We start from the raw sequence: 13,686 nt of genomic DNA, 5'->3' as shown, positions 1-13,686 counted from the left end.
TTGTATTCTATTAAGCTGAAACGGGATGGTGCTGACAAGCTTTGTTGGGACCCCTCCAAAAAAGGGTTGTTAGATGTAAAATCGTTCTTCGCTTGGCCTGTCACTTTAGGTAAGATCCTTATCGTTGACTACTTAAGAAAGTGAAGAATCATTCTAGTAGATTGGTGCTGCACTTGTAAGAAGAGTGGGGAAACCGTTGAGCACCTTTTACTCCATTGCAAGATAGCTAGTGCTTTAATGTTTTGTATTTTCGGTGTTTTCGGCTTAGCCTGGTTCATGCGACAGGGCGAGAGATATCCTCGCATGTTGGAGAAGGAAGATTGGTAATTCTCAAAGTGAAGCTTTGTGGAAGATGATCCTGCTTTGTTTGATGTGGTGCATTTGGAGAGAGAAATAGTTGTAGCTTTAAAGACAGTGGGAGGATGGTGGTGGAGCTAAAGGCCTTATTTTTTCAGTCGATTGTTGCTTATGATTATTTTCACATTTCTAGTTATCATGACATTTTTTTTTAATCACTTTTATTTTTTTGATTAGGTGTTTTTCTCTTGTATATTCTCTGTATACTTGCGTGTGCCTTTTAATGAAATCCATTTACTTATTATAAAAAAGGTTAATTCCTCTTGCTCCTTTTGAGTACCCAGGTTCATATATAAAAGTTTCAGTTTTTCTAACATGACTACCACTCTTAAATTGACTGGTAAACTAACCTAGAAGGGGAAAATAAAGGAACGAAGATTCAGAAGATAAAAACATGGTCTGAAATTATGACCCACATGTAATAGTAGATGAAATCATCAAATGGCCCTTGCATCAATAAACTTAAAAGGAAAACAAATCTAAAGTAAATCGAACTAAATAAATTACAATGAGCTCTATCTTCCTTAATGTAGTGTTATTATGATAGGGCTCTACATTGCCCCCACATTGTTGGAATACACCTATCTGCAGTTGTGAATTCTGTAATTTGTCCTGAGAACCTCAATGTTTTTTCTTTGTACCTCTTGGTTCCCAAGTTGTGTTGCATTGATCTAGTAATTTCTTTTCTCTTAAATGAGAATTTGACCATATAATCATGTTATCTGCTCAGGGTCTTGATGACAAAGCTTGGAGAACCAAGCAAAGTAGTGTACAACTACTTGGTGCTATGGCGTACTGTGCTCCTCAACAACTATCTCAGTGCCTCCCTAAGATTGTGCCCAAACTGACAGAGGTCAGTCTAAATATGAACCTCTGTTTGTGATTTATAATTGACTGTTAACTTATCAACCTTGGAGAAAACGTGTGTAGTCTTAAACTTTATTCTTGCTTCTAACTGCAGGTTTTGACAGATACCCATCCCAAAGTCCAGTCAGCTGGGCAAATGGCCCTTCAACAGGTTATAATTTGTTGTGAATTATTAATGCTGTTAATTTTATATGTTAATGTGTTATGAATTTCTAGTGCTGTTAATTCTTATATGGTTTTGCATAATATTTTCTTTTGTTATTCATAGGTTGGGAGTGTTATAAAGAATCCAGAAATAGCTTCCCTTGTCCCTACTCTTCTAATGGGGCTTACTGATCCCAATGACTATACAAAATATTCCCTAGATATTCTTCTTCAAGTAAGCTCTATGAACTTCAAATCTGTGATGTCAATCACCTTAGGTTCATTTATCTTGTTGCTGCTCTAAATTCTTATCGATTCTTTGCAGACTACTTTTATTAATTCAATTGATGCTCCGTCACTTGCCCTTTTGGTACCCATAGTACATAGAGGGCTAAGGGAGAGAAGTGCTGAGACTAAAAAGAAAGCTGCACAAATTGTTGGAAATATGTGTTCGTTAGTTACAGACGCAAAGGATATGATTCCTTATATAGGGTTGCTCCTTCCTGAAGTGAAAAAGGTACCTTCTTAACTAGACTTTTACATGGTGACCTTTTTATGCAAGCCTCTTGTCATTTTATGTATTCCCTGCTACAGGTTCTGGTGGATCCTATTCCAGAAGTCAGATCTGTTGCAGCAAGGGCCCTTGGATCCCTTATAAGAGGGATGGGAGAAGAAAATTTCCCAGATCTTGTTCCCTGGTTGTTTGATACACTTAAATCTGATAATAGTAATGTTGAGCGCTCCGGAGCTGCCCAAGGGTTGAGTGAGGTCAGAATTTGTAGTCCAAATTTACTTTTGCATAGCCTCCGATTAGAACAAATGGGCACAGCAAAATGATTGGGAAATATACTTATCACACCTTTTCGGCCTTGTTGATTAGTAGAGCTGTTTTTTAAGTATCTCCACAGCTTCGTAGAATTCAGTTTAACGTATAACTCCATTGTGTAAACAATGTCATTCGTTATTTTCCATTGTTCTGCATTCCCTGATAATTTGACACTAATACAGATTAAAATTGCATGATACCATTTAGGTACATTGATATGATTTTTTAAAAAAGTTGTACATGGCTCTCTCTCTCTCTCTCTCTCTCTCTCTCAAACCCTTGTGTTCACCCTTTGAAACACAAGCATAGACCCTTGTTTTAGGGGTATTTTATCATTGAAGTAATAAAACTTTAGTGAACAATGCCTCAAGAAGAGAAGATATTATTTGATTTGTAGTAGTAGAGTTGGGAAGTGGAAGGACTGGTATCTGATGTCTATCCAATACAGATGCTGCTCCATTCTGAAAGTGCTACATAGTTGACTCTTTTCTCCTGTCATAATTATTTAGTAATAAGAGGTCCATGTTTATCCATCCCCAGGTTTTAGCTGCTCTTGGGACTGTGTACTTTGAGCATGTACTTCCTGATATTATTAGAAATTGTTCTCATCAAAGAGCATCTGTACGCGATGGATATTTAACACTTTTCAAGGTAAACGCATCATTTTTTATGGCTCTTCACTACTGCCAGAAGTGTTTGCATCTGTGGCTCTTTGTAATTGTTGCCTGGTTATCGATATTTTTTGCAGTATTTGCCAAGGTCATTAGGCGTCCAATTCCAGAACTACTTGCAACAGGTTCTGCCTGCTATATTAGATGGTAAGTGCGGCGTCATTTGGGAATTTTTCTTATGCTTAAAATATTTAGTTTGCATCCTCTCTTTTGAGGGTTTTTTTTGCTATTTTCTGAATAGAATATCTGCTTGTACTCTATAGGTCTGGCCGATGAGAATGAATCTGTACGTGAGGCAGCACTAGGTGCTGGGCATGTTCTGGTTGAGCATTATGCAACAACGTAAGCACTCTTTGGATTTTTATGCTACACATGATGTCTTTTCCCTCCCTTCTCTCTCTCTCTCTCTCTCTCTGTTTACTTAAATGTAGTAATGTATTCATGATTAAGAATATATTCTATGCCTTTCTCACATTTTAGTTTTTGAAAAATGTTTTGAATAAGCTGGAAGGGACTCAAAATGAACTTTCTAGAATGAAGGCAAAATATTGTTGTGTTACAAATTTTCTAGAATGACGTTGAAACTTCTAAAGATCCTGGAATCTTTTCAAATTTGTGAATATCAAAGCCTGTTGTGAATGGGTGATTAATTTCTCTGTCAAGCCCTATTTTGAGTTGTTAAGTCATGGGTCATGAAATTCTTTCTGTATGAAAGTCTGCTGTAACTTGGAATATTTGCTGAATACCTCTGAATGTTTTCATGATGGTTTTATTTGCATTTGACAAGTTCCTCTTCATATTCCCGTAACTGTTATTATTCCTCCCAGGTCATTGCCTCTACTCCTGCCAGCCGTGGAAGATGGTATTTTCAATGATAGTTGGCGTATTCGACAGAGCTCCGTGGAACTGTTGGGTGATCTCTTGTTTAAAGTATATGCTTCTCACTTACTTTCAGTATTGCTTTTATGGGAATTCTTTGGGAATTGTCATGTTAGAAGATTTGTATTTCTTCCAGGTTGCTGGAACATCTGGAAAAGCTTTGCTTGAGGGTGGTAGCGATGATGAAGGTGCTAGTACAGAAGCACAGGGACGTGCTATCATTGAGGTTCTAGGAAGGGATAAGCGTAATGAAGTTCTTGCTGCATTATATATGGTTCGGAGTGATGTCAGCATATCTGTGCGTCAGGTAAAAAACCAACATAATTATTTGTTTCACATGACCAGATACGATGTTTTTATTTTGGTTGCATATTTCATATGTAAACCAAAATGTGTCTTCTCTCAGGCTGCCTTGCATGTGTGGAAAACTATAGTGGCAAATACTCCAAAGACTCTCAAAGAAATTATGCCAGTTTTAATGAATACTCTAATTACTTCTCTTGCGTCATCATCCTCTGAAAGGCGTCAGGTTCGCACTCGAATATTGGTGATCCATTTTCTTTGAGCCAGAACCTGCAAGTTTCCTTTTAATTAGCTATTGTGCTCTTGTAGGTTGCTGGACGATCACTTGGTGAGCTTGTTAGGAAGCTTGGTGAAAGAGTACTTCCTTTGATCATCCCAATTTTATCCCTAGGGCTGAAGGACCCTAATACTAGCAGAAGACAAGTGAGAATGTTCTCTTCTTGTTGCTTTATTTTTTGTTTTGCTTTTCTCTTGTCACTAGTCTTTTTGGTGTTGCAACTATACCTATGAAATAAATTTTCTTATCATGAAGTGCCCCAGCTGATAAAACTTATCCTTGTGCTGCCAAGAACATTTTTAAGTGCCTTTTGTCAACATCCTTATTGGAATTTATTTTTGGCCACTAGAAGGTCTTATTTTTCTCTTTTGTTTCAAAAAAATAGTGTTGATATAAATTTATCTTTTTCTTAGTTTATGCATTGGTTTGAATTTGCTCATATATCACAAAGCGTGCTACAATTTACTCTACATACTTACCCAATTATCTTTTTCATGTAGCATACTTATGTTTCTTTGATCTTTTCTTCTTTCTGCTGGAGAGAGGCGAGGTAAAATATTATCTTCTTTAAAAATTAAAGAGAATGTGAGACAAATTGAAATTATATTCCAAATTGAATCTGAAGTATCAGGGAAGTGTTTCAGATGCTATTAAATTTCTAGGATTGAATTTGGGTTCAGCTATTAAGGTTTGAGGAATCTGGAACTCTATATTGAAAAAATAAAAGAAATAAAAAATAAAAAATAAAAATTGGAGAGGCATATGGCAAACCGGAAAGGGTGGGAGGTTAACTCTTTGGGTTGCATTAGGTCATACCTTGCAGAGTGAGGGATTTGTTCGATTGCTGGTGGTCGGGAGGACGTGCTCAAAGCGCGGTAGTATGAAAGATGATCCCTCTATGTCTTATGTGGTGTATATGGATTAAAAGAAATGCTAGATGTTTTGAGGACTCTACTAGGACTATAGAGGAATTGACTCATCTTTTCTTCTTTACTCTTTACTCTTGGACGGTCGCTTGGCTAGCTCCTTTAGTAATTAGTTTTTCTGACTTCCTCTTTCATTTCTCTCCCTCTTAGGCGCTCTCTATTTATACTTCCCGTGTATATGGGTTGCGCACCTCTGCGCTTCTGTTTTATAACATTATTACTTTTCAAAAACTCTTATTAGAAGCACACTATCCTGTTTATCAATGGGATTCTTATCTTTGCTGTATGCCTTACAGAAACTTCAATGGAACCTTTTGTCTAGAGAGTGGGGAGAAGAGTGTAAAGTTTTACTTGGTGGATTAGGGTATGGGGCATTCGAAAGTTGAGCACCTTTAACCAAGCCTTATTAGGAAAATAGTTATGGTGTTACGGTGAGGAATAGGATTAATTGTGGAGATGTGTTGGGGGAAAATAAGGGGGAACTCAGGGTTACTGGACAACTGTAGTAGTTGGAAGATCTTATGACTTGTGCCTCTGGTGATGGTCTAAGGGTTGACTTTTGGAATGATACACGGTGTGGAGATTCTCCTTTGCATGATCAGTTTGCTGATCTTTCTTGCTGGGCCATGGATAAAGAGGCTTCTGTTGTTTCGTACATGGGTATAGAATTTGTATTGGAATCCTACATTCTTATGAGCCTTTCTGGATTCGGAGGCGAATGAGTTGAAGCGTTTCTTGATGCTTTGTACTTCATATTTCCTTTGACGTTGGAGATTATCACAATCTGGTAAATTTTTTTATCTTTTTTGCTGCCAAGGGTCAAGTAGGAGTGGTTGTCTTTGGGTGTAAAGGTTCTTGAGAAGGTTGGGACTTTTTGTTTGAAAGGTTTGAAGGTGGACAATCTTCCTGAGGAAAATTTTGTTGTGGTTTGGTGTTGTATGTGTGTGGCAAGTGGCAAGTGGCCAGCAATAGATGACATTGTGCTCCATTGTTTATTGGCAGGAGAATCATGGTCGTTTGGTTTTTTTTCTTTTTTTCCTCTCTTTGGAGTTAAATGGGTGATGCCAAGCACAGTTGTCAATTGGTTTCTGTGCAGACAAGGAAATTTGGTCTTGGTGAGAGTAGTTAAATTTGGAAGGCTATTCCATCATATCTTGTGTGCACAATTTGGGAGGGAAGGAATAGTTGTACTTTTGCAGGGGTTGAAGTTAATGTGATCATGATTAAATCTCTAGAAAAAGGTTTTTTAACATGGACGTCTGTAAAAGAACTTGGATTAAGTATACAATTTTTTTAAAAAAAAGCTTAGCATTTTGTTGGTGTTTGTGAGCTATGTATCATTGACATCTAGAGTACTTATCTCCTCCTTTCTCTCTCTCTCTCTCTCTCTCTCCCCTTTATGATAACATTTTTCTACGGATTATTATTTTCTTTCTGGCATATTTTTGAATAAAGCGTTAAGGTGGATGCTTTGCATGTAAAGAAATGTAACTCTCTCTCTCTCTCTCTCTCGTGTGTTATCTAAACATTTTTCTACAAGTTCTTACTTCATTTTGTCATATATAAGGAAAAAAAGGAAAGAACACAAATCTATATTGTTTTTATTTTTATTTTTTATTTTTATAAAATCTAACATTCACGACTGGCAGGGTGTATGCATTGGTCTAAGTGAGGTGATGGCAAGTGCTGGTAAGAGTCAGTTATTGAGTTTCATGGATGGGCTAATTCTTACTATTCAGACTGCCCTCTGTGATAGGTATGTTTCATCTCTTTTTGATTTGCCAAATGATCTAGTTCAATTTTTGTTTGAATATGAAATTCATAGTTACTTCTATTGTTTGAAAGCATGCCTGAGGTTCGTGAATCTGCGGGCTTAGCATTCAGTACTCTTTACAAGGTGCTTTATCTATTTTCTGTCATCATTTCGGATTATAATTTCAAAATGGTAGTTTGCAAATTAGAGAATAATAAAATGTCTTGATATAGAGTGCTGGATTGCAAGCAATTGATGAAATTGTTCCAACTCTTCTGCATGCCCTGGAGGATGAACAAACTTCTGATACTGCCCTTGATGGCCTCAAACAAATCTTAAGGTAAATTATCCGTCCCTCCTGCATATGATCAGTTTCTGCTTTTATCTGAATATCTTTATATTCTACTTCCAGTGCTAAATTACTGCATTTTTCTATCAGTGTCAGGACTACTGCTGTTTTGCCTCATATTTTGCCCAAGCTGGTCCATCTTCCCCTTTCGTATGCGTCTCCTTCTCAAATTATTAAATGTATTTCTATGTGCATTTTTAGTCACTTCTTTCACTGAAACTTCTTCATACATATTCAGTGCCTTTAATGCACATGCTCTAGGAGCTTTGGCAGAAGTTGCTGGACCTGGTCTCAACTGTCACCTTGGTACAGTTCTTCCTGCTTTACTCTCTGCAATGGGTGGTGATGACAAGGTATGCCAGTTAAATGAATAGATAACATTTCCACAGCAGTTTTTTCATCTTACCTTTAAGGAGAAATCGCAATTCTGCTTTCCATTCTTTTTGCCCGTTTATCTTTTAGATTATGTAATGTGTTTGCATTGTAGGATGTTCAAACTTTGGCAAAGGAGGCTGCAGAAACAGTGGTCTTAGTAATTGATGAGGAAGGTGTTGAGTCTCTGATATTGGAGCTTCTTAAAGGTGTTGGTGATAGTCAGGTAGTTTTTGTGAAGTGACTGTTTTTGTGCTGCTCTCTCTCTCTCTATCTCTCTCTCTCTCTCTCTCACTGTTTTTATTACCTCTATGGTTTCAGGCTTCAATCCGAAGAAGTTCTTCCTATTTGATAGGATATTTCTTCAAAAACAGCAAACTGTATTTGGTTGATGAAGCACCAAACATGATATCTACCTTGATCATCTTGCTTAGTGATTTGGATTCAGCTACTGTTCTGGTATATTCCACATGTAATTAATGTTTTTCTGTTGATCTCAACATTGTAGATTGCATCTTATATTCTGTTCAACAGGTTGCTTGGGAAGCTTTATCGAGGGTTGTCAGTTCAGTTCCAAAGGAGGTACTTCCTTCATATGTAAAAATAGTGCGTGATGCTGTATCTACATCTAGAGATAAAGAGCGTAGGAAAAAGAAGGTGAGAAGTAGTTCAGATGTTTACATTTGTTTGATGCTTTAGTTCAGTAAGAGTCGATGTTGTGTTCTTTAGATTTCTTGTGTGGAAGGTTAATCAATCTGAACATATATAGAATAATGTCTCATGAACTGCAGGGAGGACCAATTCTCATACCTGGATTCTGTCTGCCGAAAGCACTTCAGCCATTACTTCCAATCTTTCTCCAAGTATTCTTCCTCTTCTATTTTAGAAGCTCTGCTTCACTATGTTGCAAAAGAACATTTCATACAACTGTCTTTTCAGTTATTAATATTTTGTTTCGTCATTTTTGTTTGGTGGGGATATAAAACTTATTGAGTAAATGATCTTGGTCATGCTTTCCTTAAGTGTCTATGAACAAACTTCTGGTTGTTTAATTTAGCATAATGTGTCTGTATGGCTCAATAACGGAGCAAAAAGGACATGAGCTTCACCCCTTAATTTATTGCTGCCAGATACTTGGAAGACAAATTTATTGTGGCTGTTGATTGTTTTTCAATTTCCTTAATTAACTCATCCTGTTAACATGCGAAGGCTTTTCAGTTCTAAATTTTCTTGAACTCTGGTTTCTAAGTCAATTTGATCTTTTTGCTTCATGCTGCATTGAACCATTAGATCTACATCAGGATGTAGTGAATCATATAATTACAAATTTCATCCCTTACACAAGTTGTGGCTTCCGAAAGTCAGGAGATTTCAACCTTGTTTGTTTCAAGTTATTTCCTTCTCCGTCCACGTTGAAAACAAATTTAACAAGACCGTAGTAAATCAATATCTGTCTCAGAAACTTTTATCCATGGCTCCAAGTACTCCGATATACTTTTATCCATTTCCTTTTACATTTTAGGAAGTTCAGCCTCTGATATTATTTTGCACCTTTAGGGTCTCATTAGTGGGTCTGCTGAATTAAGAGAGCAGGCAGCATTGGGTCTTGGGGAGTTGATTGAAGTGACTAGTGTACAAGCACTGAAGGAGTTTGTCATCCCAATAACAGGGTATGTACAATGGCAATTTAGTGGATGTAGATTGTATTCTAAATCTTGATTTCCTATCATTGTGCTAAGACATGTTATTCTCCTATGAATATTGACTGTGGTTATCGCCTGCTTAAAACTACAGGCCCCTTATCCGGATCATAGGTGATCGGTTCCCCTGGCAGGTGAAGAGTGCCATTTTGTCTACTTTAAGCATCATAATAAGAAAGGGTGGAATGGCCTTGAAGCCTTTTCTTCCTCAGCTTCAGACGACATTTGTTAAGTGCCTACAGGATAGTACAAGGTTAGCTTTGCATATACTGAGTTGCTGCTACTCCTTAACATATGCACTGCTTTCTTTGATTCTTAGATTCTTCTATGTGGTATATGATTATGATATCCTCTACTTTTCAGTGATCTACATATTCATTGATGTTTGGGTTGTGAAATTTACATAATTATTATATCACATGAATAACATTTGAATGCTTGTTGAGTTTATTTACTTTGTTCTAATCATGGTAGAATATCGTTACTTGTGCAGGTTATTGCTTTAACTTTTATGCTTCATTTTTTGGTTGCTTATTAGATTGTATATGAGTGCAGGACTGTTCGTTCAAGTGCTGCCCTTGCACTTGGAAAGCTCAGTGCACTCAGTACCAGAGTCGACCCTTTAGTTGGGGATCTCCTGTCCAGTTTGCAGGTGAGGATTGTCATTCTATAATCATGCTGCATGTTGAATGCAAATCTGGATTATGTGACATTGCTGTTGACTTTTAGGCATCAGATGGTGGTGTCCGGGAAGCCATTCTGACTGCTTTAAAGGGTGTCCTAAAGCATGCTGGAAAGAATGTGAACAGTGATGTTAGAAGTCGTGTCTTCATTCTCCTAAAGGATATGATTCATCATGATGATGACCAAGTTCGAATATCTGCCGCAAGCATATTGGGGATAATATCGCAGGTACCATGTGGATAATATAAGAAACTTTCTCAACCAACTCTGCTGTATCTAAGTTTCTGTCAGTGTTTCACTATGAAAATGACCGGCAAATATGAAAATTCATATATTTTCTTGTTTTCTTTCTATTGACTTCTAATTGTAAATCTATATTGCTTCCACCGACATTGTGCCTGCAGTATTCTGTTTGATTTCTTTAAACGAATCACTATTTGGTACATTTTTATCTTAGATTTTACATATTGCAGTCTTCATATTAATTAATGTTGTGTCTGTTCCTGACTTTCCCTTGATGATATCACAGTACATGGAAGATGCTCAGCTGACTGACCTGCTTCAGGAACTTTCAAATTTAGCTTCATCTCCTAGTTGGTCTGCAAGGCATGGTTCAGTCCTCACAATCTCATCGTTGCTCAGACACAACCCCATCACAATCAGTCTGTCTCCATTGTTTCGGTTTATAGTAGAACACCTGAAGGGAACATTGAAAGATGAGAAGGTAAATTATTCCTGATATAGATACATTTTATCCGCCTCCCTTGGGGGCCAATTACTATTTTTATTTTTATTTTAAAAAAAAAAGATGCATTTTATAATTTTACTTTTGCCAATTTCTAACACTATCTCAAACAGTTCCGGCTTCGTGAATCTTCAACAAAGGCATTAGGAAGGCTTCTACTTCATCTAATTCAAAGTGATCCATCTAACACCACTGCACATCTGGATATCCTTTCATCCCTAGTGTCAGCGTTGCATGATGACTCCAGTGAAGTAAGAAGAAGGGCATTATCTGGTCTAAAAGCAGTTGCAAAAGTACGTGGTTGAGCTTACTCGTTTATTGAAATTAGGAATTGTATTGCATGTATTTCTTTGAAAATTTATAAGCACTTTATACGTGGTAAAATCTGTTGCAGTCAAATCCATTGGCCATTATGGCCCATGTTACTGTTATAGGACCCTCACTTGCTGAGTGTCTAAAGGATGGAAGTACTCCTGTGAGACTTGCTGCAGAAAGATGTGCTCTGCACATTTTCCAATTATCAAAGGGTATTTTCTTCTACTCTTGTAATTTTATCTCACTTTTCTGCCATGTACTTGTCCTTCAATGACCCAATGATAAATTAAACGAGTTTTTCACTATTGCCTTGACTATTCAAGTGGGCAATTACTGTTTATCCTCACAAATATTTCAGTTAGGCTAATTGGTGAAACAAAGAGGAAGTGCTATTTCTATAATTTTGTTGTTTATATTTTCCAGGTGCGGAAAACGTTCAAGCTTCACAGAAATTTATCACAGGCTTGGATGCTCGACGTCTATCAAAGTATCCTGAACAGAGGTATATATTGTCAAATACTTTATGCCGACTCTAGAATGTGAATGGACATAAATGTTTTGCCTTGTCGTATACATGAGAAAAAACATTGAAAAAGAACACTAGCTGGGCCCACGGGATTTGATTTAACATCATGTCACATCACAAATCTCTACCTTGATTTGAATTCAATCAAGTCACAACATAAAATCTCCTCATGACATCTCTTCCAGAACCCCTAAGGGTAATCACTAGCTATAAACACCAATCAAGTCCAAGTAATGCTTGAACTTAAGAATCAGAATTGGTTCAGTTAACATATACATCGGATTTTTCGTTGTGGCGATTTTCGTCAATGTGTTTAATCCTCTCATAATATATTTGATTTTTAGTAAGATGTATTGCGCTCTAGCTATTGCAAAAGACTTGTTACATCTTGTTGTAATGCCAAGTCATTGACCAAACCTCTCAACCAAATTGCTTCTTTCACTACCTTTGTTGTTGCTATATACACTGCTTTTGTGGTTCAGAAAGCAACCGTAGACTATAATGTCGCATTTCATCCAATTTTTTTATAATTATTCGAAATATCATTAAAAGTGTAAGGCGTCCCCATGTACACAAAAAAGTATATAAGAGACGTTGATAAGTGCCGAATGTTATACATTCAAGCGTCTTAACTTATATATGTTAATTTTTTAGCACTGTTATCTATTTGATTTTGTTGTTGTTTTAGTGTTTTTAGGTTTTTAATAAAGATGCAAGAAATTCCATTGATTTTGGGCTTGAAGCACACGTTGAAATTGTAGTGAAAAAAAAAATCCCATTACACCTAAAGCCTCTCACTTGACAAAAGAGGGTTCTAAAAATAAATAAATAAAATAAAATTCTAACTCTTTTTCGGCGGCTGCTTTATGCAAGGTTTGTGTATGATGTGGCACTATCTTGAAATATCTGCTTGCTACTTTTTTCTATCCGAATAAATGTGTTTTTATACCCATGGAAAGTTGGCTTGGTCTTTTTGGTTAAAGCTGCCAAAAAAATCCTTTTCTTGCTAGCGGATGATTTATAATTTTGGTTTATAATAGTTAAATGCAGGAATAGAATTTCCAACACGGTATAATCTTGTGCAATGGTAACATGACCTCTATCTATTGCTAAGGGATTTAATAAAAAATAGATGTGCCAGTAGATGCTTGCATAAAGTTATGCCCATGTGTCTGTTTACATATTTCCTTTTGCCTTTACAAATGTGCGTAAAACTTGTTGGTCGCATTAGTTGATTGCTGGAATTTGAAAATGCAGTGATGAAAGCGAAGACAGTGAAGATGATTTGACAAGTGGCTGATAATGAATTCTTTGATGTGCCTGTCTATATTTTGTTTCTTCAAGAGCAGACGGTATTGAGACGTTAACTGATTAAGAAGTCGATCGGTGGCGTAAGTTTTATATGGCACCTCTATTATTATAGAGATACACAGATACACAGAGATATATAGTGGCTTGATACCCAATTTTTGCTGACCTGGGTGTTACGATGTCAACTTCTTGTTAATCAGATTTTGATGAGCATGATATGTACAAATGACGGCACACACCGAGTCTGATTTATGTTTGGCTTTTAAATCGTTGATGGTCATAATGGGTTTGTTGTTTAAAGCGTTCTCTTCTTTGTAATTATATCATGCTCTTGTAATGATGTAATCCTATCACATTGTAGTTTCTTTGTTATTTTTAAGCTGGAATATGGAATCAAGATATGGATTAGAAGTTTGATTTCCTATTGTTATTTTACTTTGCTTTTGTCACTTTGGTTTCTATTGACATTTGGTGCAAATTATTTTCAGAATTCTTAAACCATTGCTTTGTGCTTTGCCCCTTTTATAAAACGAGCAAGGGAACTAATCGATGATGCAGCTGGAGCTGCTCCTGACTTTGTTCTTTGGCCGCTTTACAGTCTATTTTTGTCTTTTTGCTTTTTTTATTTTGTTTCATTGTTACTTTAAACAGTCTAAACAGGTCTTGCACTAGCAAGGTTGC

At 36.7% G+C, this 13,686-nt stretch overlaps 1 protein-coding gene across 1 annotated transcript in view; it reads left to right on the top strand.

Moving 5' to 3' along the window:
* The window catches only part of ILA (putative protein kinase regulator ILITHYIA), a 56,710-nt gene extending 43,256 nt beyond the window's left edge, over nucleotides 1–13,454 (top strand). Inside the window, exons 31-60 of the mRNA XM_059583597.2 lie at nucleotides 1,088–1,210; nucleotides 1,319–1,375; nucleotides 1,493–1,603; nucleotides 1,694–1,885; nucleotides 1,963–2,136; nucleotides 2,735–2,845; nucleotides 2,943–3,012; nucleotides 3,129–3,207; nucleotides 3,693–3,795; nucleotides 3,881–4,051; nucleotides 4,151–4,273; nucleotides 4,357–4,470; nucleotides 6,900–7,006; nucleotides 7,096–7,147; nucleotides 7,237–7,343; nucleotides 7,443–7,502; nucleotides 7,591–7,705; nucleotides 7,840–7,950; nucleotides 8,046–8,183; nucleotides 8,259–8,381; nucleotides 8,516–8,587; nucleotides 9,282–9,394; nucleotides 9,519–9,677; nucleotides 9,980–10,076; nucleotides 10,154–10,336; nucleotides 10,638–10,832; nucleotides 10,967–11,146; nucleotides 11,248–11,380; nucleotides 11,592–11,670; nucleotides 12,952–13,454. Of these exons, the coding sequence (XP_059439580.2) occupies nucleotides 1,088–1,210; nucleotides 1,319–1,375; nucleotides 1,493–1,603; nucleotides 1,694–1,885; nucleotides 1,963–2,136; nucleotides 2,735–2,845; nucleotides 2,943–3,012; nucleotides 3,129–3,207; nucleotides 3,693–3,795; nucleotides 3,881–4,051; nucleotides 4,151–4,273; nucleotides 4,357–4,470; nucleotides 6,900–7,006; nucleotides 7,096–7,147; nucleotides 7,237–7,343; nucleotides 7,443–7,502; nucleotides 7,591–7,705; nucleotides 7,840–7,950; nucleotides 8,046–8,183; nucleotides 8,259–8,381; nucleotides 8,516–8,587; nucleotides 9,282–9,394; nucleotides 9,519–9,677; nucleotides 9,980–10,076; nucleotides 10,154–10,336; nucleotides 10,638–10,832; nucleotides 10,967–11,146; nucleotides 11,248–11,380; nucleotides 11,592–11,670; nucleotides 12,952–12,994 (3,495 nt within the window). The 3' untranslated portion in view covers nucleotides 12,995–13,454. The remainder of the gene's footprint in view (nucleotides 1–1,087; nucleotides 1,211–1,318; nucleotides 1,376–1,492; nucleotides 1,604–1,693; nucleotides 1,886–1,962; nucleotides 2,137–2,734; nucleotides 2,846–2,942; nucleotides 3,013–3,128; nucleotides 3,208–3,692; nucleotides 3,796–3,880; nucleotides 4,052–4,150; nucleotides 4,274–4,356; nucleotides 4,471–6,899; nucleotides 7,007–7,095; nucleotides 7,148–7,236; nucleotides 7,344–7,442; nucleotides 7,503–7,590; nucleotides 7,706–7,839; nucleotides 7,951–8,045; nucleotides 8,184–8,258; nucleotides 8,382–8,515; nucleotides 8,588–9,281; nucleotides 9,395–9,518; nucleotides 9,678–9,979; nucleotides 10,077–10,153; nucleotides 10,337–10,637; nucleotides 10,833–10,966; nucleotides 11,147–11,247; nucleotides 11,381–11,591; nucleotides 11,671–12,951) is intronic.
* The last annotated feature ends 232 nt before the right edge of the window (nucleotides 13,455–13,686 follow it).

This window comes from Corylus avellana, chromosome 1 (assembly GCF_965113065.1).
Source record: "Corylus avellana chromosome 1, dhCorAvel1.hap1.2, whole genome shotgun sequence".
Classification (NCBI taxonomy): Eukaryota; Viridiplantae; Streptophyta; class Magnoliopsida; order Fagales; family Betulaceae; genus Corylus; species Corylus avellana.
The sequence above is the reverse complement of the archived record's forward strand: the minus strand, read 5'-3'. Positions and strand labels throughout refer to the sequence as shown.